Here is a 21,575-nt window from a genome sequence, read left to right on the forward strand (position 1 = left end):
CGATTCAATTATTTCTTTTCTTAAAAATTGATTATTTAGTTTTGTTAAATTATTTTTGTATAAATAACCGAAAAATTAAATCAAATCATATAGTCATAACCCCTCTCCCAAACCTAATGGGACTCTCCTCCAGGCACCCTATGATGTTTGTCTTGAGTGTCTTCTCTTCGTCCTCTTTTTCTCTCTCGCAATTTCATTTTATTCGTAGATCAAGCATTCACCGATTGATAGTACTGCCTTTTCTTTGTCATTTCTCTCTCCCTCCACCATTATTCGTCGTCGTGGCGAATAGTCCTTATTTCTTTATTTCTCATAATTCCATACTCTTCGTATATCAAGTATTGGCTAGCCGATGGCACTACATCATCATATCTTCATCCCTTATCTCTTCCTCCACCATCCCTCATCGTCGCCAATGGCAAAGACAAAGACGACGCGATGGTTTTTCGATAAGTTTTGCTATTACTTATATTTTACATTGAAAGTTTAAAATCTAGATCTATTGAAATCCAACTATTATATGCTTTTTATTTTTTAGTATGCGGGTCATTGTAGTTGGGAGAATTCAATGATCGATTCCAATCATCGAAATCATTACCCAACTAAGTGGCCGATGGCAACAGTAAGGCCGACCTAATGTTTGATCTCTTGCTTACTGTGCTCCAATTTGATTTTCGGTTCAATTAAATTATCACAATTTAGGTTTCGTTTTGTTATGATTAGTTAGTTGGTTGGGTTCAGTTTTGTTCATGAATTTTGGTTGATACGATTCAATTATAATCGATTGCACACCCATAACCTGATATATCAAATAAGCTAAAGATCCGTTTGGAATTAATTAATTTATAATTTATTCATAATTGTTTTTTATGTTTGCAATTATATAATTTAAAATATAAAATTTGATAGAATAAGGACAAAATTTAAGTTTTATTCATCGTTATTACTCGAAATATCATGATATAATAATCTTCTTCAAATTAACAAAATATAAATATAATAAAATATCCAAAAACAAATAAATATACACATACAATTTCACAAAATTTTATAAAATTCATTAATTCCAAACAAAGTGTAAGTCATATTATGTCAATAATCTTAAGTCTTAAATTCTAAATTTTTAAACACATAATATCAGTGTCACATATTAGTCAGAATATATAATTTAATCAAAAATTGTTAAAAGTATATTTTATAGTGAATTATCTTAAAGTGGACAATTTATTGTGAAAGTAAATATATATCAAAATTTAATTAAGTGATATTTTGCGAATGATTTGACACCAAGTTAATTGGCTAGTGTTTTGGAGACACCAAATAACTCATATCTTGTTGTTTATATGTTATTTGAATTCATTTTTATAACGGTAATAATCTTGTAAATATGATATTTTTTTATAAAATATATATATATATATATAGTGATCAATAAGTTAATTTTAATTCTAATAAATTGTATTTTACATACTAGTGTCAAAACGCAATGGAGACATGTCTTAGTAATAAAGAGAAATTATACATAATCGTTAATTAAAAAGAGATTAATGGGTGTTTGTGTAAAATGTAAAATAAAAATCTATTAAATGATCTGATCAAGTGGGATAGTAGAGTACTGAATGACAATAGTTATCTCGCCGAAATGAACTACCTATAACCGTTACATTAAGCAATTATCGATCATTTATATTTCTATAAACTAATAGAAAACTCACAAAAAAAATAAACAATCATAATAATTTATGCAATTAAGGTAAGAAGAGAAAACTGATTAAATTTAGATTAAGTGTTATTAAATCTTAAGATAGCATTCTTATCATCAATTATCTATTGTACCCAATTTTATTTTTAACATTACATAATTTAGTACGAAATCATATAAAATTTACAATATTTATTATGCATTTATATGATTATGATATATATGAATTATGATTACACAAAATATATAAATATGGAGGTAGTAAGAACAATTTATCTCATTATAATATTAAATTTAAATAATAAGTTTGGTATATTGTTGAAAATATTAAAATTTGTTATAAAATTGAAACAAAGTCAAAAAGTTAATATTTTTAAATAATTTACCCTTTTATTTTTATTTTTTTTAATTCTCAAACTAGGAGAAGAAGGTTTTATAATTTTTATATATATACATATGTATTGACTCATAATTAATTATATATTTATACATATTTTGTAGTCACTTAAAATTATAAATTTAACTCAATAAATTTATTATTCACTCAAACCTCAATCCCAAACCGGACCTCCACATCCTTCTCGTCCATTTCCTTACATTTATAAACTCTTAATTCCCCTCTATTGGAAAACTCACAAACACATGGTAAAATGACATTTGGGGTTTTCGTTAAACCCTAATTTTCAAATATTTATTCGATTCCATATTGTTTAGCCCAAATTTTCACTTGGTTTTGCTACTCCTTCCCGTCCGTTGCATCAAATTGGCGAAGGGGCGGCGTAATTAACCGAAAAGGGGAAGATGTAGCAAAGGCTGCAGAGTGGCAATTGGGGCCTGTGTTGGGAACCGATCGGCCATGGCTATGCGTTCGTTCTTTCACAATCTCAATCGGTAAGTTCATCTTCTGGTCTAATATATGCACGTAAATACGATCTCATCGATTTCTGAGAATTGTAGACCTAATTTGCAGCAACGTGCGTCCAACTATTGGCCGAATCTGGTGGAGGTCCATATCGTCGTATCGCCAATCATCGCCGCCTAACAAAATCTCCCGCCGCCGAGGCCTCCATCTTAAGGACCTAATTTGTGGGCTTCCGTTTTCCCGAGGGAGCGCAACGACCGTGCTTCAGAACTGGGTCGACGAAGGCCGCAAAGTTTTGGTTTCTGAGCTTCGCCGTATCTCCAGGCAACTCATGAGCCGCCGCCACTATAAACATGCTTTCGAGGTTTGGATTTTCATGCTATATTTCGGAACTTATTTATGGATATAAAAATTAACTAGCATTTTCTTGAGCAATCCGTTAAGCAAACCCAGGTCGGAAATTTGTTTTGGCTGTTATGATTTATAAATTGTGAAAAAGGTGGATTCAAGGTCATCAATTGCTCAGTGGTTCATTTTGCTAAGAGTTCTCAAGATTTCTTGCTGTAAAATTTGAATTTCAGAAATTGAAATGAGCACCAATTTCAGATTAGGGTCGCTGGAGTGGTGTTTAAGATGATTGACTATAGGGAATGTTAAATCTGACTGAATTTATTAATCTTGGTGAAGATTCTGACTTAAAATACTAGGAAACTATTTTTATACACTAAATTGTTGCTAGAAAGATTTGAGTCTCTGCTTAGAAGTTAATAAGTAAGAGAATAAAGTGTTTTTCCCTCTTGTTGAGTGTGCAGGATGGGATGATTGTCAAATACACTACAAAATAAAAATTGGGGGTCACTATGGCCAAAGCACAAAATTAATTCCTGTGACTAACTAGTGCATTGATCTCCTTTGCAAAAGTTTATTTTGTTCTTCCAGCATCCTAAAATAGATTAGATTTATCTACTTATGAGAAGCTATGAATAATAGTACAATAGCACAAGTTTATAGTAAAATCAAGATGAGGGCTGTAATATGGTCAAATGATACTGGGAAGACTAACAAAGTGAGTGGACTTGTTGGATGATGGAGTCAGTATCATTAGGATTTTGACATTCATTAAAGGACACCATGGCAAATAAATGATGAATGGAGCTTCAAAGTGCTTTAATTGTGTGTAGGCAAGAAAAATGATGATATCAATTATGGTGGATAATTGATTAAAGTTGACTAGTATGAAAGCCTTAGATTGTAGGAAGAGCTCGAAGGAATATAGTTTGGTAATACAGATACTCAATACTCATCAATATATACATACACACAGAATGGATGGTGAACAGGAGACCTGCTTTAAGATTGTGCAGCACCGTGGTAGGTTATGTGCCAACAGAAACAATGGCCCTATGATCCCCTTTACACCACTTCTAAGAAGCTTCTTCCCCTTTCTTTCACATCAAATGTTTACTGATCCAGTTCGAAGATCCTCTTATTGGTTTGTTTGCCTTTTCTCCTCCCTTATTAATGTTGATATTCTTCAAAATTCTTATTCTTTTTCCATGTTTCGATAATTTTAGCTATATATGCATTCTTCTCAATCAAATTGCGCACCTTATACAATATATGTGCATTGTTGATGAGATATATTGAATTACAACTATTTCATCTTATTAAACTTTAAGCTTGGTTATTTTGATTGTGGATTTGTTGAGGATAACTTGACTAGCCATTCTTATTAATATGTTTTGCCTTTGAATTTGTTTATACTGTGACAGACTTAGAGAGAATTTCCGAGTCAAATATATTTGACTGATTTCATACAATTTGTGTGTTGGATTATTAACTAAATGCTTTATGTCTGTGTGTTAAAGTTGTTGCTGTGACTCTGCTGTGCAACTGTTGGTTTCTCTGTTAAATGCATTGACTACTGAAATGCTGTGACGTACTGCCTTTTTTCTTTTAATAATTCCAGATCTTTCACTGCTACTACAATGTCTCTCTCCGCCCCCCCCCCCCCCCAAAAAAAAAAAACCGTGTGTGCATGCATGTGGCCAATTGACAATTTAAGTTGACAGACCAATAGAATGGTGGTTAAAATATCTTGCTATTTCAATGTAGATAATTACATGGATGGAAGTTCACAATGGATATAGTATTTCAGCTACTGATCATGGCATGAAGCTGGAATTGATCATTAAAATGGGTAATCTAAAGGAAGGTGAGGAGTATTTTGCAAACATGCCTTATGTGTCCCAGAAAGCTGGCTATCCGATTCTTCTTCGCTCTTGTGTTAAAGAAAAGGACACTGAAAAAGCTGAGGCCCTCATGGTAAGGATGAGTGGCTTGGGTCTGACTGTGAATCCTCATCCGTTTAATGAGATGATGAAGCTTTATATGGCTACATCTCAGTTTGGGAAAGTGCCCTCTGTAATCCTGGAAATGAAGCAAAAGAATATACTGCGAAATGTCCTCTCTTACAACCTTTGGATGGGTGCTTGTTATGCGGTGTCTGGGGTTGCGTCAGCTGAGATGGTTTATAAAGAAATGAGGCGTGACAAGGATGTTGAAGTTGGATGGAGCACTCTGTCTACTTTGGCTGATATCTACCTAAAATCAGGATTTCTCGAGAAGGCTAAATTGGCCCTTCAAAATGCAGAAAGAAAGCTATCTACCACTAAGCGCCTTGGTTATTTCTTCCTCATTACACTTTATGCCTCTGCAGAAAATAAAGATGGGGTTCTTCGCCTTTGGGAAAGTTCCAAAGCCGTGGAAGGGAAAATAACTTCTGCCAATTACATGTGCATTTTGTTATGTTTGGTAAAGCTTGGTGATATTGGAGAAGCTGAGAAGGTTCTCATGCAATATGAATCGGAGTGTAGGAAATATGATATTAGAGTTTCCAATGTTCTTTTAGGTGCATACATGAGGAATGGATTAATGGAGAAAGCCGAGTCATTACATAACCGCACATTGGAGAAAGGTGGATCTCCAAACTATAAGACATGGGAGATACTCATGGAAGGTTGGGTAAGAAGCCAGAATATGGATAAAGCCATAGATGCTATGAAAAAAGGCTTTGCTCTCTTGAAACGGTGTGACTGGAGGCCATCGCCAACTATTGTTGTAGCCATTGCAGACTTCTTCCAAAAGAGTGGAAATTTTGAAGATGCCAAGCACTATCTCAAGGTTACTAGGCGTTTTGGTCTTGCTAATTTGCCGGTATATAAATCATTGCTTAGAATGCATGCCTCCACTCAACAGCCAGTTCAAGAAATTTTTAGAATGATGGAGGAGGATGGAATAGAAATAGATGATGAGACTTCTGCACTACTTCAGCCCTTCAAGGTGTAAATAAGACTCTGCTTTAGATTTATTCTTGGCGGCTTCTAGATGTTCTTCAAATAAAAGGTTAGTATCTGAGGAAATTGTTAATGACAGGCACCAAGTAAAAACTGTAGTTGTTTCAACTAAGTGCGGTTTTTATTTTTATACAATATTTTTTTTTTGGCTGAAAAGAGAACAAAATAACAATTTGTGCACAGCATACTTTTTTTGTGCTTTATTAAATAAAATTTGGCAACTTTAATCTACCAGATCACATATATGCTTAAATGTTAAACAAAAAGTATATAAGAATGCAGATAATGAGAACGATTTTGTTGCTAAGCATATACGATAGGCAGTAAGGAAGGCTTTTTGGTGTGCATATATGACAACAATTCTGTTTTCTTGTACTATTTTTTAAATATTTCACTTCAGAATAACATAGTGTGGTACTTATTAAATGAATGAAATAGGGATCTACCTGTATTTTCCTCCTCCAATTAATACCATTGACATTATCTTTTACATTTCACTGACTGTCATCTCTTTGATCCACAACACTAAGAATTAAATCATAGTCTGGCCATATATTAAGATGCTAAATATCCCTTTCTATCTGGGGTTATTGGTATTCTTATGAATTTCTGAAACAGCAGGAGGAACTGTTGTGAATCACCGTGTTTTTTTTTTTTTTTCTCAATCTCTTCATTTATCATTACCTATTTTCATTGCCGGGAAAAGGATATTAATTTACCTTTTTGTATTGTGAATAGATTTCTGTTTATAAACTTTCCATGAAGTTGATAGAAGAAAGGGAGGAGGAAGTCAACCAAGCAGCTGCGAAGGCAGACGTTTTCCTCAGGGCTCACAAGGATACTCTAATAAATGGCTAGCCGAGATCTCATCACAGGAAAAAGTAAGCCTCATGATATGTTATCCCGTAATTCTTTTTATCATATACCATCCCATGTACGATATTGTGACCCAAAATAAGTTTAGTAGTTCTCCTGCTGAAATTTCCACAACCTTAACATAGCATGATAAGCATCAATATCTAATTTCTCCATCTCAACATCAAATAAGTTTATGATGATGATATTGTCATCCGCCTACCCTAATTCCTGCCACTCCATATATCCACCATAGTGTAGTGGGGTGAAAATATATTTACAGGATTCTAGTAGAACAAAACTTGTCTTCTTTTTCTAAGAGACTTTCTCCATCAGACAGTTTTTCTAAGAAGGAACTAAATGTGCAGTGGACTTTGAAAAGTTATAATGGACCTATGAACTCCTTGACTCTGTTAGGGAAGAAAAGGTGATTTGGTGTGTGGGAGGTCGTGGATAATCAATTGGTTGTTGTCTTTGGATGTTCTGGTGATGGTTCACAATAAGGCTGATCTAAACTTCTACAGGTTTGAAATGAGGATACCACAAATACATTTGTAATTCACTTTTGAGGGTGGATGTCCTTTGTACGCCAATACGTAAACCTTAGACTGCAGGCAATAGGAATAGATTTCGAGTGTCTCATCTTCAGTTTGCTGATAATAAGATTTTTTCCTCTTGTGAAGTTAACCTTAAGAATTTTGAACAGATGTTTCTGTCCAAAAAGATGTAACGATCCTAGATAGGTGTCCTGTCACTGGTAGCCAGAGTTTGTTTCTGCCAGAAAAGGTCGAAGCTTGGAAATTTTGGAGTTTTTTAAATAATATATACTTTTTAAAAGTCCTGAAATTGTGCTGGGTTGAAAATAATTACCAATCAGTATTGGAAAAGCAAATGCATAAACACACTTGGCAACTGCGTTTTTTTAACAAAACAATAAACATGCTTGCCAAGAGTGTTAATTGTTTTATCAAAAAAATGCACTTGACTAGTGTGATTTTTTGTGAAAACAATAAACGCGCTTGCCAAATGCGTTTATTGTTTCCCGCACTTAGACACAAATTTTAAGTTTGGTGACTGATACTAAATTGGTAATTATTTCCAACCCCATATTGTTACGGTAATTTTTTAAAAATAATATTATTTTGAAAAAAAAAAACTTGGAAGTTTTGCTAGTACCTGTCATTTATTTCAAAATCATTACCTATTATTTCAAAATATGTCTGCTGCTGTGGCTTTTCCTGGTGTGATAGTTAATCACAAAGGTATAACTTTTTCTCACAAGGATTTAACTTATTACCTTTGCCCAGGTGGATAACATCCCCAAGTCCAAGTTAAATTGCCGAAATTTTATGTCACAGAAATCAGTAACTTTCATTGAAGAAAAATAAAAGGCGAACTCTTTGTATTTCAGGATGATAGTAGGGGGAGTAGTTGTATGCTAAAACTTGTTCTTCTTTCTGTACCCTTTTTACTAAGAGATCTGATTCTGGCACATCTCATCAACTTGGTAATGATATTCTCACAAGCGTATTGATCTCGTTCCTTCCAGAGAAACCATTGTTTTTGACTTATAACGGAGCCTTTTTTTGTTGATTCTCATGAAAGTGTTAACAGATTCTAATGTGTACATGCGTATCTTGTCTTTCAAAGAACTTTATACCTTGAGTTTTCATTATCAAATACTGAGCTATTTCCATGCAAATTTACAAATTGCAGTTAAATATGGCAAGAAGACCGAAGCAGCATTATTGATGAGCGGGATGCAGAGCACAGTGGAAGGAAGGAAACGATTCTGTTTCCTTTGTTTCGTGATTTAAACCCCAAAACCAATTTCTCTCTAATCTTCGTCAGCCAAAGAAACCCGGCATTCCAGCTTCTACCATGTTCATAGTCATTGTTGGGTTCTAGATGAATTGGGCTCTGATCACCGCCTAGGTCGAGCGGTGGGGACAGAAACACACAACTTTCACCTTATCATGAGCGAGACTGCTATCATCTTATAGGTTGTCACCATCCCCATGAGCCTACAAGTTGAGGGCATGATAAGGCTGCCCACCAGCTTGAAGGCCTGTGAGGATGGTGACATCTTATAGCATGATGGTGACCTCGACTATGATAAGGTGAAAGGTTTGTGTTTCTTGCCCCCATCTCTCTACCAAGGCGGCGATGAAGCCGCACCTTCTACCTTATCGTGGGCTTTTTGATCACTGTCTTAGTTGAGTGATGAAGGCAGGCACACATTCCACCTTACCATAAGAGGCACGGCTAGCATCATGTTACAGGATGTTGCCATCCTTATTGGTCTACTTGTAGACAGCAAAGTTGGGCTGTCCTCCAACTCAAAAGGCCTATGAGGATGGTGACATCCTGTGCGTCCGTTGTCACATTGTTCGACAGGGCAACGATCACAGCTTAAATCTATTTGGAAACCAAGACCAAGTATATAAATATGGTAGAAGTCGACTCTTTTATGTAGAAGGGATCATGCGGGGATGAGATGTTAGTTATCACAACGAGTTGGGATAAGGGATTTGTTGGGTCGTGCTTAGTGTCACATGACCCCTTTTTATTGGGCGGTTATCATTATCAAGGTGGTGTATAATGTGCTATTTGGTAAATATTTGGATTGAACTTATTTTGTTCAACCAACTGGAAGAGGATTCTTGAAGCCCTGGGAGCCATGAGAATGATGCATCCTTCTTACAAGCTGCCCATTATAATTGCAATGATGATTGTGTCCTCAACTTATTCTTTCCTTTCCTCACAATTTCTGACAGCTTGTGAACTCAATCCCTTGAAAATAATAATAATAATTTTAACCATAATTGTTAAAGAGAAAAAATTTAATTTAATAAAGATAATTTATTTAATTTAATTTAAAACCGTATTTTACATATTATTGAGAAATATAATTACTTTGTACGTATTCTATATAAAAAATGTTCTTTATTAGATAAATTAAACACTTCGCTGAACAAGTTTGATTTTATTTTTTTAGATAAATCACAATGCGCGAAGTGAATTTTAACTTCTTATTATTCCAATTCCCTTGCATATCTTCAACTAGGGTTTTAATAAAAATTTTTTTCTAATTTTTTGGATTAAGTGAAATTCAAAATTTGGAATTTGGATTCTAGAATTAATTTGTAAAATAATTCTTACACATTAAAATATAAAATTTAATTACGTTTCACAAACTTTTATTTGGAATGAATTAATAGTTGAAGTTTCATTTGTTCTTATTTGTTAAAAATAGTTTTATTTTTTTACATCAATTACTCCTAGGAAATTGATGTAATTGAAAACCACATGGCCTATTCAATTATAAAAATAGTTTGTTTTTTTTTTTTAATTTTAACTTTCTATTGAATGGTTATTGGTTAGAACTTGAATTTCTTATTAAAAAAATATATAACTTAATTTTTTATTTTTGTCAGAAATCATTAGCTACCCTAGGGACATGAGGATATATCCATGGGGAAATGCGAACTCCTTTGGATTAAAGCCAAGATAATTTGAAAGATAGATGAATGGTAGTTGACAGTAGTTTATACTAATTCTGACTTTGCTTATGTGCCCTTTGTTCAGTTCAGGATGTAGTTGACAGTAGTGCTGTACAATTTAGAAGGTAAGGTTTTTCATTTTTGAACATGGATGTTAACGGAAGGAACTGATATTCCAGGTCTTTCTATGAAGTGGTAGGTAGGCCACATGATTTTTTGTGGAGGGTATAGAGCTGAGCTCTCTATCTTTGTGAAAATTTGGACCAGAAGTAGACCACTGTAAAACAAACAAGGGCAAAAACAACAACGTGAACCACGTGGTTTGATCCCTGCTGGATGATGCGCTTGTTCAGTCTCCTCATGTTGTTCTTCACCCCTGCTTGAGCTTTGATCAGTGTCATTTGCTGTTACAAATGAGAATAAATACAACAACATTTAAGAAACCCATAACTTACTTCATCAAAATGCCACTGCATTTTGTCCTCATAAATTAGGCAAAGTGCCCTATCTTGATGTGAATTAGGAGAGAAAGTCATTCATAAAAAAAAAAAAAAAAGCTGAGAGAGAGATCTATGCAAGATTGCCCAGTTAATCCTAAATTCAGAATTTAAATTCAATGCTAAATTATAACAATTACATCTCTGAGAGTAGGATTATTTGTTGATCCCAACTGCAATTGCTGCCTATTTTAGCATTATAAACTACCACAAATTGTACAAAAGATCATGATTTATTGACTTGTTAAGTACGGACACCTTAACAAAGGTGTATTTTACTGTGCCGGACATTGATGCTCGACAGACATTTCTCAGTCATGCGGGATACTTGTCCAAGCTTTTCTTCATATTTATAAATATTTGTTTTATCTAATATATGCTACAGTAACACTATTCTTAACACTCATAATGATATCCATAAATTTCAACAAGAAGAAAAATGTAGGAACAGCTGATGGAAGAGTAGAGAAAAAGAAAAACGCAGGGGAAAAAAGGGGGAAAAAAAAAAAGGGAAACCTATAAGAAGAAGAGAGGCCACACTATGCTCACCCGAAAGCAATGGAATTCCAAGAAAATCCAAATTGATAGTTGCAGACCTCACAATCTATCTATATTGCCATATATAATTAGAAATATTTATCTAAGGATGTGTCTCCAAAGACTCGCAGTGACAATTTTGAGATGTCCATGTTGTATCCAACTTTAGAGTTTCTTATAGTCCAATTATGTAAGTCATAAACCAAATATCAAGCAAAGGGCTCCAAGGATGATAGTTTACCAGCTCATTGAGAAAGTTGTTCTGAAACTTTGCCTCTGATTGTATCTCTTGAGCTACCTGCAATGCCATACTTGAATAAGAGCTTAAAGAATAGAACAACTAGAAAGGAAAAAAAAAAAAAAGATAGACAAATGACAATAACACTAAAATCCGTAGAAATGAAAATTGAAGTCATATGAAGATGCTGCAAATGCGAGTTTGCACGTCAACAATACCAAGCCTTAATCCCCTACATGGAGATGGCTATATAAATAATAAATACTAAGAACGAAGATAATATTTCATGCCGTCCAAAATGAACTTGAAAGATCTAAATCAGAAAACTATTCCATTATGCTCAATCCAACATAGAAAAAAAGACCACGAAGCATCTTCATGTGGCATAAGTCCCTTGTCTTGAAGATAATTCAATACAAAAACAAAACCAAAAAAAAATCTTCCAGTACCAACTGATCTTGGCATGGCATCGAAGGCCATGTAACAAAACAACAGCAGTCTAGAATAATCTGACTCCTACTTATCATATCAAGAAAACAAAAAACTAAGTCTCATATCTAAGAAAAATTATTCCACTTCCTTTGGAGAAACTTATAATTTCCTATGGGAGAAACTTATAATTTCCTAGGGAATAAACTTTCTGCTCCATACTTAAAGAAATCCACAAGATAAAGACAACCCTAATTTCCTTTTGATTCCCAACTATTTGGGAACGGAGCCAGTTATGGTTATATATGGAGTTTAGACAGTTGATTTCTTTCAGAATTAGAACAGATAGAGCTTCTTAGAGAAGACGCCAAAACTGCAATAAAGTTACAAGTCTACATAAGGAATACACTTGCCACACATTATCTAAGCACTTGAAGCCACTTTTGCATGCTCAAAGAAAGGCTCCATTTTGTTGTTCCTTAACATCATGTCTCTTGCACATCATATTAAATTCTAGTATAAATATTACTTACTCCCCTTTGCATTTAAAACAGACAACCTTCTAATGGTTAACATGAACACTCCACCCCACTCCACTCCACCCATAATTTCACCTAGCTGCAGCTAAAACAAAACCTGTAAATTCAACAAAGCACGTTTTTCAAACACTTATTTTGCCAAAAAATATTTGAATTATGCGGGAGTTAAGTGTATTTAGTGAATATTATAGGGATTATGTGTTCATCCTGTGAGAAGTTAGAGGTAGAACTTCAACCTGAAAAACTAGCTTAACAGGTGGAGGGATCCTCCTCCTTATATATAGCCCAGGTCTCTCTTGTGGAGGTGATGTGGGATTCTCAACACTCCCTCCCACGCCGAAACTTCTCCAGTAACTAATACATGCCCAGGTGATCGGGCAGGATACTGGTCCATGACCACGACAGCCAAGGGTTAGCTCTGATACCATGTGAGAAGTTAGAGGTAGAACTCCAACCTAAAAAGCTAGCTTAATAGGTGGAGGGATCTTCTTCCTTATATATAGCCCAGATCTCCCTTGTGGAGGCGATGTGGGATTCTCAACACATCCATTTCTTGGATTTCTCCAAAATCTGTTACACGACATTCATTTTGCTCTTTAGTCCAAACACATAGAGGCTATCTATAGACTTTTAAATTATAGGTTAGATTGTGTCTTTTCTACAGAGGTAAGGGTATGGTATAATTTACCCTACATGTTATAATTGCTTAAAGAATGTAATATACCATGATCGTGTTGTTCATCAAACAATACATGATATAACTAGCATTACAACAGCAACAACAATCACAAGTTTTAATCCCACTAGGCAGTGTTGGATGCATGAATTCTAGATCTCTATCTAATTCTATCCATGACCATATTTTTTGTCAGGTTACTGTAACTTATATCATGACATGATATAATATAATTACACAAATGGAAAAAAAAAGTAGCATATCAAGTCAAAATATCTGCTAATCAATCTACTTCAATAACAAATATGTTTCCTTTAAAAATAAAAAGAAGTAATTCATTTATATTTTATTTTATAAGTAATGGTTCTTTCATGGAATAAGGGATCTGAGATAATTGCTGCGCACCTTATTTTCAAAACCTTGGTGCATTGATATTATCTACTAAATTTTCTTTGATACATCAATGTTTTCAAAACCTTGGCACGTTGATATTATGTGCTATATCTTAATCATGATTTTATTGATTTCTCTCCAAATTATTTATAATGATGCTAAATTTTGTGGTAAATCCATGTCTCACCACCTACCAGCTATGCTATATATATTTTATTAAGTTTATCACTCCAAACCTATAGGCTTAGTTTCTATTGAAGTTTAATCTCTAGATGATCGTAACATTTTTTTACGTAAAGCAAATGCTCTAACAAAATGTGCCACTTCCATTTAATTGGTCTACAACAAAATGATTTCTGTAGAAAGCTACAACTTTATTTCCAGTTTGTATTTCATACCATAATCCTTGCATAAAATATTCCCTGCAGCAACATCAATGGAACTCATGAAAAATTTAGATTTCTCCCTCTTCAAACTTCAAAGTCTTGAAATATTTTCTCACTGTCAAACGTAAGCTTCTTTATTCAAACATTGTTAGATGTAAAATTCATATCCAATTTGGGAATGGATTTCACACATATATCCCATATCCTTAGCGTGATATATCCCATGAATAGAGGATACAAGAGATTCCATCATGGTTAACTGAATCAAAGCCGTGTGTGAAATGGCCCTGTGGTAAGCAGCCAACTGATACTTGGACAGGCTACCAGAGCACCATGTGTGCAACAACTGGTTTATGGTTATCCCTCTGCTGCAATTTCCAATGAATCTGGCTGAAAAATATTTTCCTTTTTATAGTTTTGTGGGGGGGGTTTAACAAGAAAGTTTTTAAACACAAATATTTTGTGATAAAAGTATTTTAATCAACTAAAATGGAGCTCAAAGTGCATATTCTAAAGAAGTTGACAACCACAGATACATACATGTCCTACATGCCTGTAGTCCAAGCAGAATTAGCAAGAAATACTACACCAAGTTGATAACACATACATTTCTCAGTTGTCGAACTTGTTTACGAAGACCTGTAACCTCCTCATCCAAGTCCCCGGTCATCGGATCAATCTGTAACTGGATTTCATCAGAACTAGCAGATTGTCTTGTGCTAAGTCCATCTCTGAAATTCAAGGGCAAATAAGTGAAACATTCAGATATGTCACCCATTTCATAATCTTACTTGACTTCACTCATTTCATATGCCACTCTTCAAATATGTATATCATAGTATACAACATAAGGACTGCTAAACTAATAAACTTTGTGGTTAGTTGAAGTCGAAGTGATGTTATGTCACAACCCCAAGGATATATTAGTAACTGTAGTTTAATGCAATTGTAGTTATTTCTTACAGTGATGAATTAGAAGTAGTGGAAGTGGTAACCGCTGTAAAGCTGTAAATAACTGCTGGATAGCTTTCTATATAAAGCTATGCAACAGTTTCGAGAAAATTGCTGAATGATAACAGATTTCCACTCATCTCTCTCGTCAATTCTCTCTCTGTTCTTTTTGAATTCTCCCTCCCTTTCTATTATCTCTCCCTTGATTTCTTCCGATTTCCCCTAGGCAAGGTCTCCTGACATTTGGTATCAGAGCAGGCGATTCTTGGCTGTTGATTTAGGCGATTCCTATTGAAGGTGAGCGGAGTAAATTTTGAAGAATTTGAACTGTGTAGATGGCCAAAGGAACTCTTGAGAGAATGCAGTCGCTGGAGAAAGTATTCAAGGAAGAATTTAATAAAAAGCTAGACGACTTAATGATTATGATTTCAAGTCAGTCTACCAGTGGAATTTCTTTCAAATTCCCCTGTATAATTGATTCGAGCAGGCATTAGAATCCTACCTAATGCTTCCAGTTTGCAAGAAGATGATGAATTACCTATACTGGATCATGTAATTTCGACTGAAAGATCATTCATCTGCAAGAAAACTGGTGCTGGAGTCTTCCTTAGACTTCTGACTTATAGGAAACTGAGGAACTGTCAAACCCTTGGATTGGGGCTGGCAATTTTAGAGATGCCGATTGTAAGAACAAGAGAGAGAGAATAGGGAGAGAGAGAGAAATCAAGCGGGAAGGATGATTATTCATTCATTCAATCAGTAATCCTCCCTGTGTGTCGTAGGTCTCTATTAAAAGGACCTCTAGCCATACAACAATTCTCCTAACCACTTAATAGCCTAACACTAGTTGTTACAATCGTTCTTCCCGCCTTCTAACCCCCTCACAGTTTACAAGAGGTAAGTAATTACAAGATTATCCCAGGGTCATGACAATCCTCACCCCTTTAAACAATTCTTGTCCCCAAGAATTGACAGCGATGGCTATGGTTCAACCAATTCCTACCTTCAACACTTGATGTTGCCTTCTCTTCTTCTTACTGTTTTGCCTTTCCCCTTTGAGTAGTAGAAGCATAGCATCGTCCACTTTTGACTGTTTCTGTTGCTTCAACCTTTCCTTCAAACACTTCAGTCTATATAGAATGAAACTGTGATTCCTCTCAAGTGATCACCCTACACTCATCTATTTCCTCGTGGGAAACATCTTCTTCTTCTTCTTCCTTTTCCCTATCATAACCCTCCATATTCATCAACTGTTTGTTGCACTGATGACTAGGGCTATATTTGTCTCCACACTTGAGACATAGCCCCATTTGCCTTCTCTATTCCCTCAAATTTCCTTTACCGCCATTATTATTTACTATTGCCTTAGCTGCTGGTTGATTAGGCCTTGCAAGCAAGGGCCTTGAACTCCCTTCCCCATACCATCCAGCCAACAGACTTGGGTTGTAGGGAACATTATGCTTCGTAAAAATGGCCTCTAAAGTCATTTTATGCAGCTTGCTTCACAAAAGTGAGGGTCATCATCTTCACCATGGGCCGCAATTCCTCCCTTAATTCGCTAATAAAGAATGATACCAAATACTGCTTGGTGAGTCCTGGTTACACCATGCACACCATAGATCTCAACTCCACAAATCGAGCTTGGTACTCCACCATAGTCCCCTCCTGCCTTAACTTGCTGAATTCTTCAACTACATCTGCCATGTTTTTCTCCTCGAAGCGATCACATAAACCATCAGCAAATTCTGCCCCGCTTCCTTGCATCCCTTCATATTGGACCCATCATTGATACCAAGAATCCACCCCTTCATTCAAGTAGGCCACCACCAAGTTTATCTTTTGATCTTCAAGGATCCAGTAAAATTGGAAGAATCTTTCGCACCTCCTTATTCACCATCGTGGTTTCTTTCCTTCGAACATCGGAATTTCCAATCTTGGCATCGTAACATGTGTCTGAGTCCATTGTTGCTAATTCTTCACCAGAACTTCTTGAGCTGCAGTCTGATCTACTCTGTCAAGAATTCCTTGTGTGCTCGAATGGTTGCCCTAGTGTGGCCAAATCGGGTCAGAGGCCTATCTTGGGGGACATTTCGATGGTAACTGGAATTGGGGTAGGGAAGACAACATGCTTAGCATGATGTCGATCTTCCGTCTCTACAACCCCACCATTTCTTGACATTGATTCATCGCTTCTTGTTGCTTCTCCAATGCTTCTTGGTGCTTCTTCGTGGCCGCTTGCATGGCTTCTTGGTGCTTCTTTGTGGCCGCTTGCATGGCTTCTTTCCATTCTACCAAGTCCTCTCGTGTTTGGCGTATGGCTTCTTGGGTGTGGGTCATCCCAAACTCCACAGACTCCAGCTTGATCTCTAGTTGCTTCAAGTGTGTTCCCTCGGCCATGGCACCTTGATCCCCAGATGCACTGAATTCCTCAATCGTGCGTTCTGTCCTTCCCACACCGAAGCACCCTGCTTCTTCTGACATTTTTTCCGCCATGGCACGGCTACCGCAGGTCTTCCCACAACCAGATCATCTGGCTCTGCTTCCCTTACTTGTTGGAATCACAGTTGTGGGCAGAAAATTTCGAAATTCACTACCGTAATACTACCTCCTGCTTCGCCTTCTACTTCCGACCCCCAAGAATCTTCATAGTCATAGCCTCCCAATCACCGACCACTTCTTACCCAATCACCCAAGCTTGTGTCCGTTTTCTTGAACTTGCTTCTTTGATTGCTTGTGACTACCACTTCCAGATTGGACTGAGTGTCGTTGCCTGTGCTCGCCTACCCAAGCCTAGGCTCCTCGCTTCCGAATTTCAATCAAGACTGCTACCAGTGATTACCCCACAGTTGGTTCGTCCGTCAATTCCATCGCTCACCCTTCACCGTGATGCCACCCACAAGCCACCACCTATTCCTTTGGCATTGGTTCCCGCTCCGATCACGCCCTTCTGGTTTGACTGTGCCTACTCCGTTGACTCACCTTCGAACCCACTTTGCCGGCTCTAATACCACTTTGTCCAACCCTTGGATTAGGGTTGGCAATTTTGGTAATGCCGATTGTAAGAGAGAGAGAGAGAAGGATGATTATTCATTCATTCATTCAATTGGTAATCCTCCTTGTGTGCCATAGGTCTCTATCAAAAGGACCTCTAGCCATACAACAATTCTCCTAACCACTTAACAGCCTAATGCTAGCTGTTACAATCGTTCTTCCCGCCTTCTACCCCCCTAACGGTTTACAAGAGATAAGTAATTACAAGATTACCCTAGGGTCGTGACATGAACAATCTAAATTGGAAAAAAAATATTGATCCATTAGATAATTCGGCTATAAATCATGTCGGAGATGAAAGTTGCAATGAAGAGATCTCTCATGCATCTGGTGAGATGTATGCCTTTGGCATCTATTCTAGGTTGGATCAAGTTTTTGATGCTCCACGTGCAGCCAAAGAAGTTCTGATTGGGCAATTCGGACCGGGACAATCTTATATTGGCCCGAAGGAAACTGATTGTAAGGCTGATGGTGTCCTAAGACTAGGAATTTTGGACCAACGGACTCCAGAAAATCACTACAGGTGGTCTAAACCTAGATATGGAGGTCATGTTTCAGTCATTGTAGAACCTGCGGTCTTAGACAAGCAACGCGAGAAGATTATCAATATTGTGCAAATGGAGAAGAGAGCTTTGCCAAGGAAAAAGTCAAGAAGGAGAAAGGAAGAGCAGAAAAAGAAAAGGAGGAAAAATAGATGGTGAAGAATCTAAGATGGGTGAATTAGATAGTGAAAGCAGGGATTGGATGATGAAATATTGGTCCAATTATTGGATTTCTTGGGGACGAGAAATCTTTCAAGGAGGGGGGATTGTCACGACCCCAAGGATATACTAGTAACCGTAGTTTAATGCAGTTGTAGTTATTTCTTACAGTTATGAATTAGGAGTAGCTGGGAGTAGTGGAAATGGAAGTGGTAATCGCTGTAAAGATGTAAATAACTGCTGAATAGCTTTATATATAAAGCTATGCCACAGTTTCGAGAAAACTGTTGAATGATAACAGATTTTTAGTTCGTCAATTCTCTCCCAAATTCTCTCTGATTTCTCCCTATTCTCTCTCTCTCTCTCTGTTCTTTCTGACTCCCTTGTTCTTCTAATTTCTCTCTCCCTCAATTTCTTCTGAATTCCATTCTAAATCTCGGGTCCTGGCATGTTATTACGTACACAACTAGAGGTTCTTAAAACTATACAAAAAAATTAACAAAATATTACTGAAATCAAAAACTGTTTGGTAAAATACAACTCCGCCATGCCAGCGCCACACGGGACAGCCTGCCCAGTATGCTTGCTGAACTGGTCAGCGGATGTTAAGATGCACAAGTGCATACACTGACCTGAATATTGCATAACATTCTAAGGAGCTAGAGGGAAAAAATGCCAATGCTAGCTATCACTTAATCCACTATCAGTACATGAATTAGTTTTCATTAATTTTATTTAATTTAACTATTTCAATCCATTAGCTATTTTCAACGCATTATAACTGTTTCGCGATAAAATGATTTTAAATGTTTTACATCTGCTGAATGCATATTACGTGCAATTACCTAAATCTGAAAGCCTAAACCCTATAAATCAACAAAAGGGAACCAGAAAGGAAGTAAACAGTGAAATTCAATGATAATCTCGATTTAAGACTCCGGTTTCTTTGTTTATATTTCTTTTTCTTCCAAATTCTCGAGAATCGAACAGAACTTAAGAATTTGAGATGAAATCGCTGGGGATTACATGAATACCTCGATCTGTACGGAGAGGCTCCATAGAAATCACCGCCTCTACGCGAACCGGATGCCATTGCCGAAAGAAGAAATTGAGACAAACAAGGGCTTGAAATCAGAACTGCAAGAGATCCTAATCCATAAAGATATCAGATAACCGTCCAAGTCACCAGACAAATTGAAGAAAGAAAACCGGACGGTGAGAATCGTCGTCTGGCCTGCTGCTTTTCAATTGATTCAAGGAGTCGGGTCGAATCCGAATTCGAACCAACGGGTGCAAACTGCAACAATATACGCGACCCTAAAGTATTATTTAGGGTCGTTACGCGGGAGGATTATTTACATCTAGACCCTAAAGTATCTTTCGGCCGAGGTCGTACCCCCTAAAGTTTGACAAAAAGACATTAATCCCCTATCGCTAATTTCAACAATTTCATTTACTTACCATTGATAATAACAAATAAGCTATAATATATTAAAAAATTAATAATAATATATTTGAAACCACCCAAATTATAGTCTAATAGTTTTAGTGATTTTAACTATAATAATTAATAAAATAAAAAAATTAAATATATCAACAATTATGACATTTTTTAGTTTTGATTTTAAAATTAAAAAAAAACTTACAAAATTTAAGAGTTGTCCATCAACCAACCTATTGAAGTTACTAATTAGCGTGAAAATGAGTGAAATTGTTAAAAATATGAATAATACTATTTCAACTATATTGAAAAATAGATTTTTAGTATAGGTATCTAGTCTAGATGACATCTAAAACCGACTGAAATGGTAGGTTGGTAAGACAATTGCCTAGAGCTCCACCTCTTCAACTTAATAAATAATTATTTTAATTTTATTATTAAAATAAAAATTAATAAAATTTTAATTTTTCATTAAAGGATTAGGGCCCCTAAATTAATGATAGCTTAGAGCCCCCTAAGCCCTTGAGCCGGTCCTGATAACACTTTTTTATTGAATAATGAAAATGTGCATAATAAATATAGACATTTACACATTTTTATTATTTAATAAAAATGTGCCACCTCTAATTTAGATGAATAACATTATTCTAAAAATATAATTATATTGGCATAGACTTAATTATTTATGAGTGGTGACTATCTTTTATATAAATACATTTAAGATAAATCATTTGATTATTTTATTTTATCACGAGTAAAATTTGTCTTTTTATTTATCGAGTATAATTGAGATATATGATTTATCTAATTCTATTAGAAACATGATTTAGCTTCTCACTTTTCTTGAATAAGTAAGAAAGTTGGTTTCTATACCACCAATTATTTATAAATAGATACTTTCTCTTACATATTTAAATATAATTTGAAATACAAATCTCTTTTTATATACAATACAAGAGTCGAGCCTTACGAGACTTGCACTGTGGGTGTTTCTGATTATTTTTTATAATAATTATATAGTATCAGCATTGAAGATTTACTGTTTTGAAACGTTCAAAAATTTATAAAAAATATGTAAATAATATATTTTTTGTGTGCATGTCTCATATTATTTTATTCACCACTTGTTTACGGACAATTTGTGTTGGTTTGATTTGAGCAATTTATTTTTTTATTTTTTGGACTAATCAGTCCACCGTTGGGACTAACTTCCTTTACTTTCATTCATTAAATTTATTTATTTTTATATGAAAATATTATTCGAATATAGCACTTTATATCACACTTAATAATAATAATTAATAAATCGTCAATGGTTATTTATTATATAATAAATGTTTATTAATAAAGACGTAATATAGTTCACATGGTCAAAATGGTCAGCCGCCCCGGCCAGGTCACCAGAGGGAGAGAGTCAAACGGGGCTGATTTTACAATAGAATGGGAAACCAGCGTGCA

At 35.5% G+C, this 21,575-nt stretch overlaps 2 protein-coding genes across 2 annotated transcripts; one reads left to right on the forward strand and one right to left on the reverse strand.

The window, feature by feature from the left end:
* The first annotated feature begins 2,290 nt into the window (after positions 1–2,290).
* Positions 2,291–6,801, forward strand: LOC127807668 (pentatricopeptide repeat-containing protein At5g27460). Its single transcript, XM_052345698.1, has 4 exons — positions 2,291–2,593; positions 2,673–2,928; positions 4,680–5,969; positions 6,659–6,801. The coding sequence occupies exons 1-3, from the start codon at positions 2,559–2,561 to the stop codon at positions 5,910–5,912; spliced, it is 1,524 nt and encodes a 507-aa protein (XP_052201658.1). The 5' UTR covers positions 2,291–2,558; the 3' UTR covers positions 5,913–5,969; positions 6,659–6,801.
* Positions 6,802–10,372: 3,571 nt separating this feature from the next.
* Positions 10,373–19,980, reverse strand: LOC127807669 (bet1-like protein At4g14600). Its single transcript, XM_052345699.1, has 4 exons — positions 19,711–19,980; positions 14,581–14,704; positions 11,554–11,610; positions 10,373–10,682 (listed from the first exon to the last, which is right to left on the reverse strand). The coding sequence occupies exons 1-4, from the start codon at positions 19,767–19,769 to the stop codon at positions 10,521–10,523; spliced, it is 402 nt and encodes a 133-aa protein (XP_052201659.1). The 5' UTR covers positions 19,770–19,980; the 3' UTR covers positions 10,373–10,520.
* Between the last annotated feature and the right edge of the window lie 1,595 nt (positions 19,981–21,575).

Source organism: Diospyros lotus, chromosome 8, assembly GCF_014633365.1.
Source record: "Diospyros lotus cultivar Yz01 chromosome 8, ASM1463336v1, whole genome shotgun sequence".
Lineage (NCBI taxonomy): Eukaryota > Viridiplantae > Streptophyta > Magnoliopsida > Ericales > Ebenaceae > Diospyros > Diospyros lotus.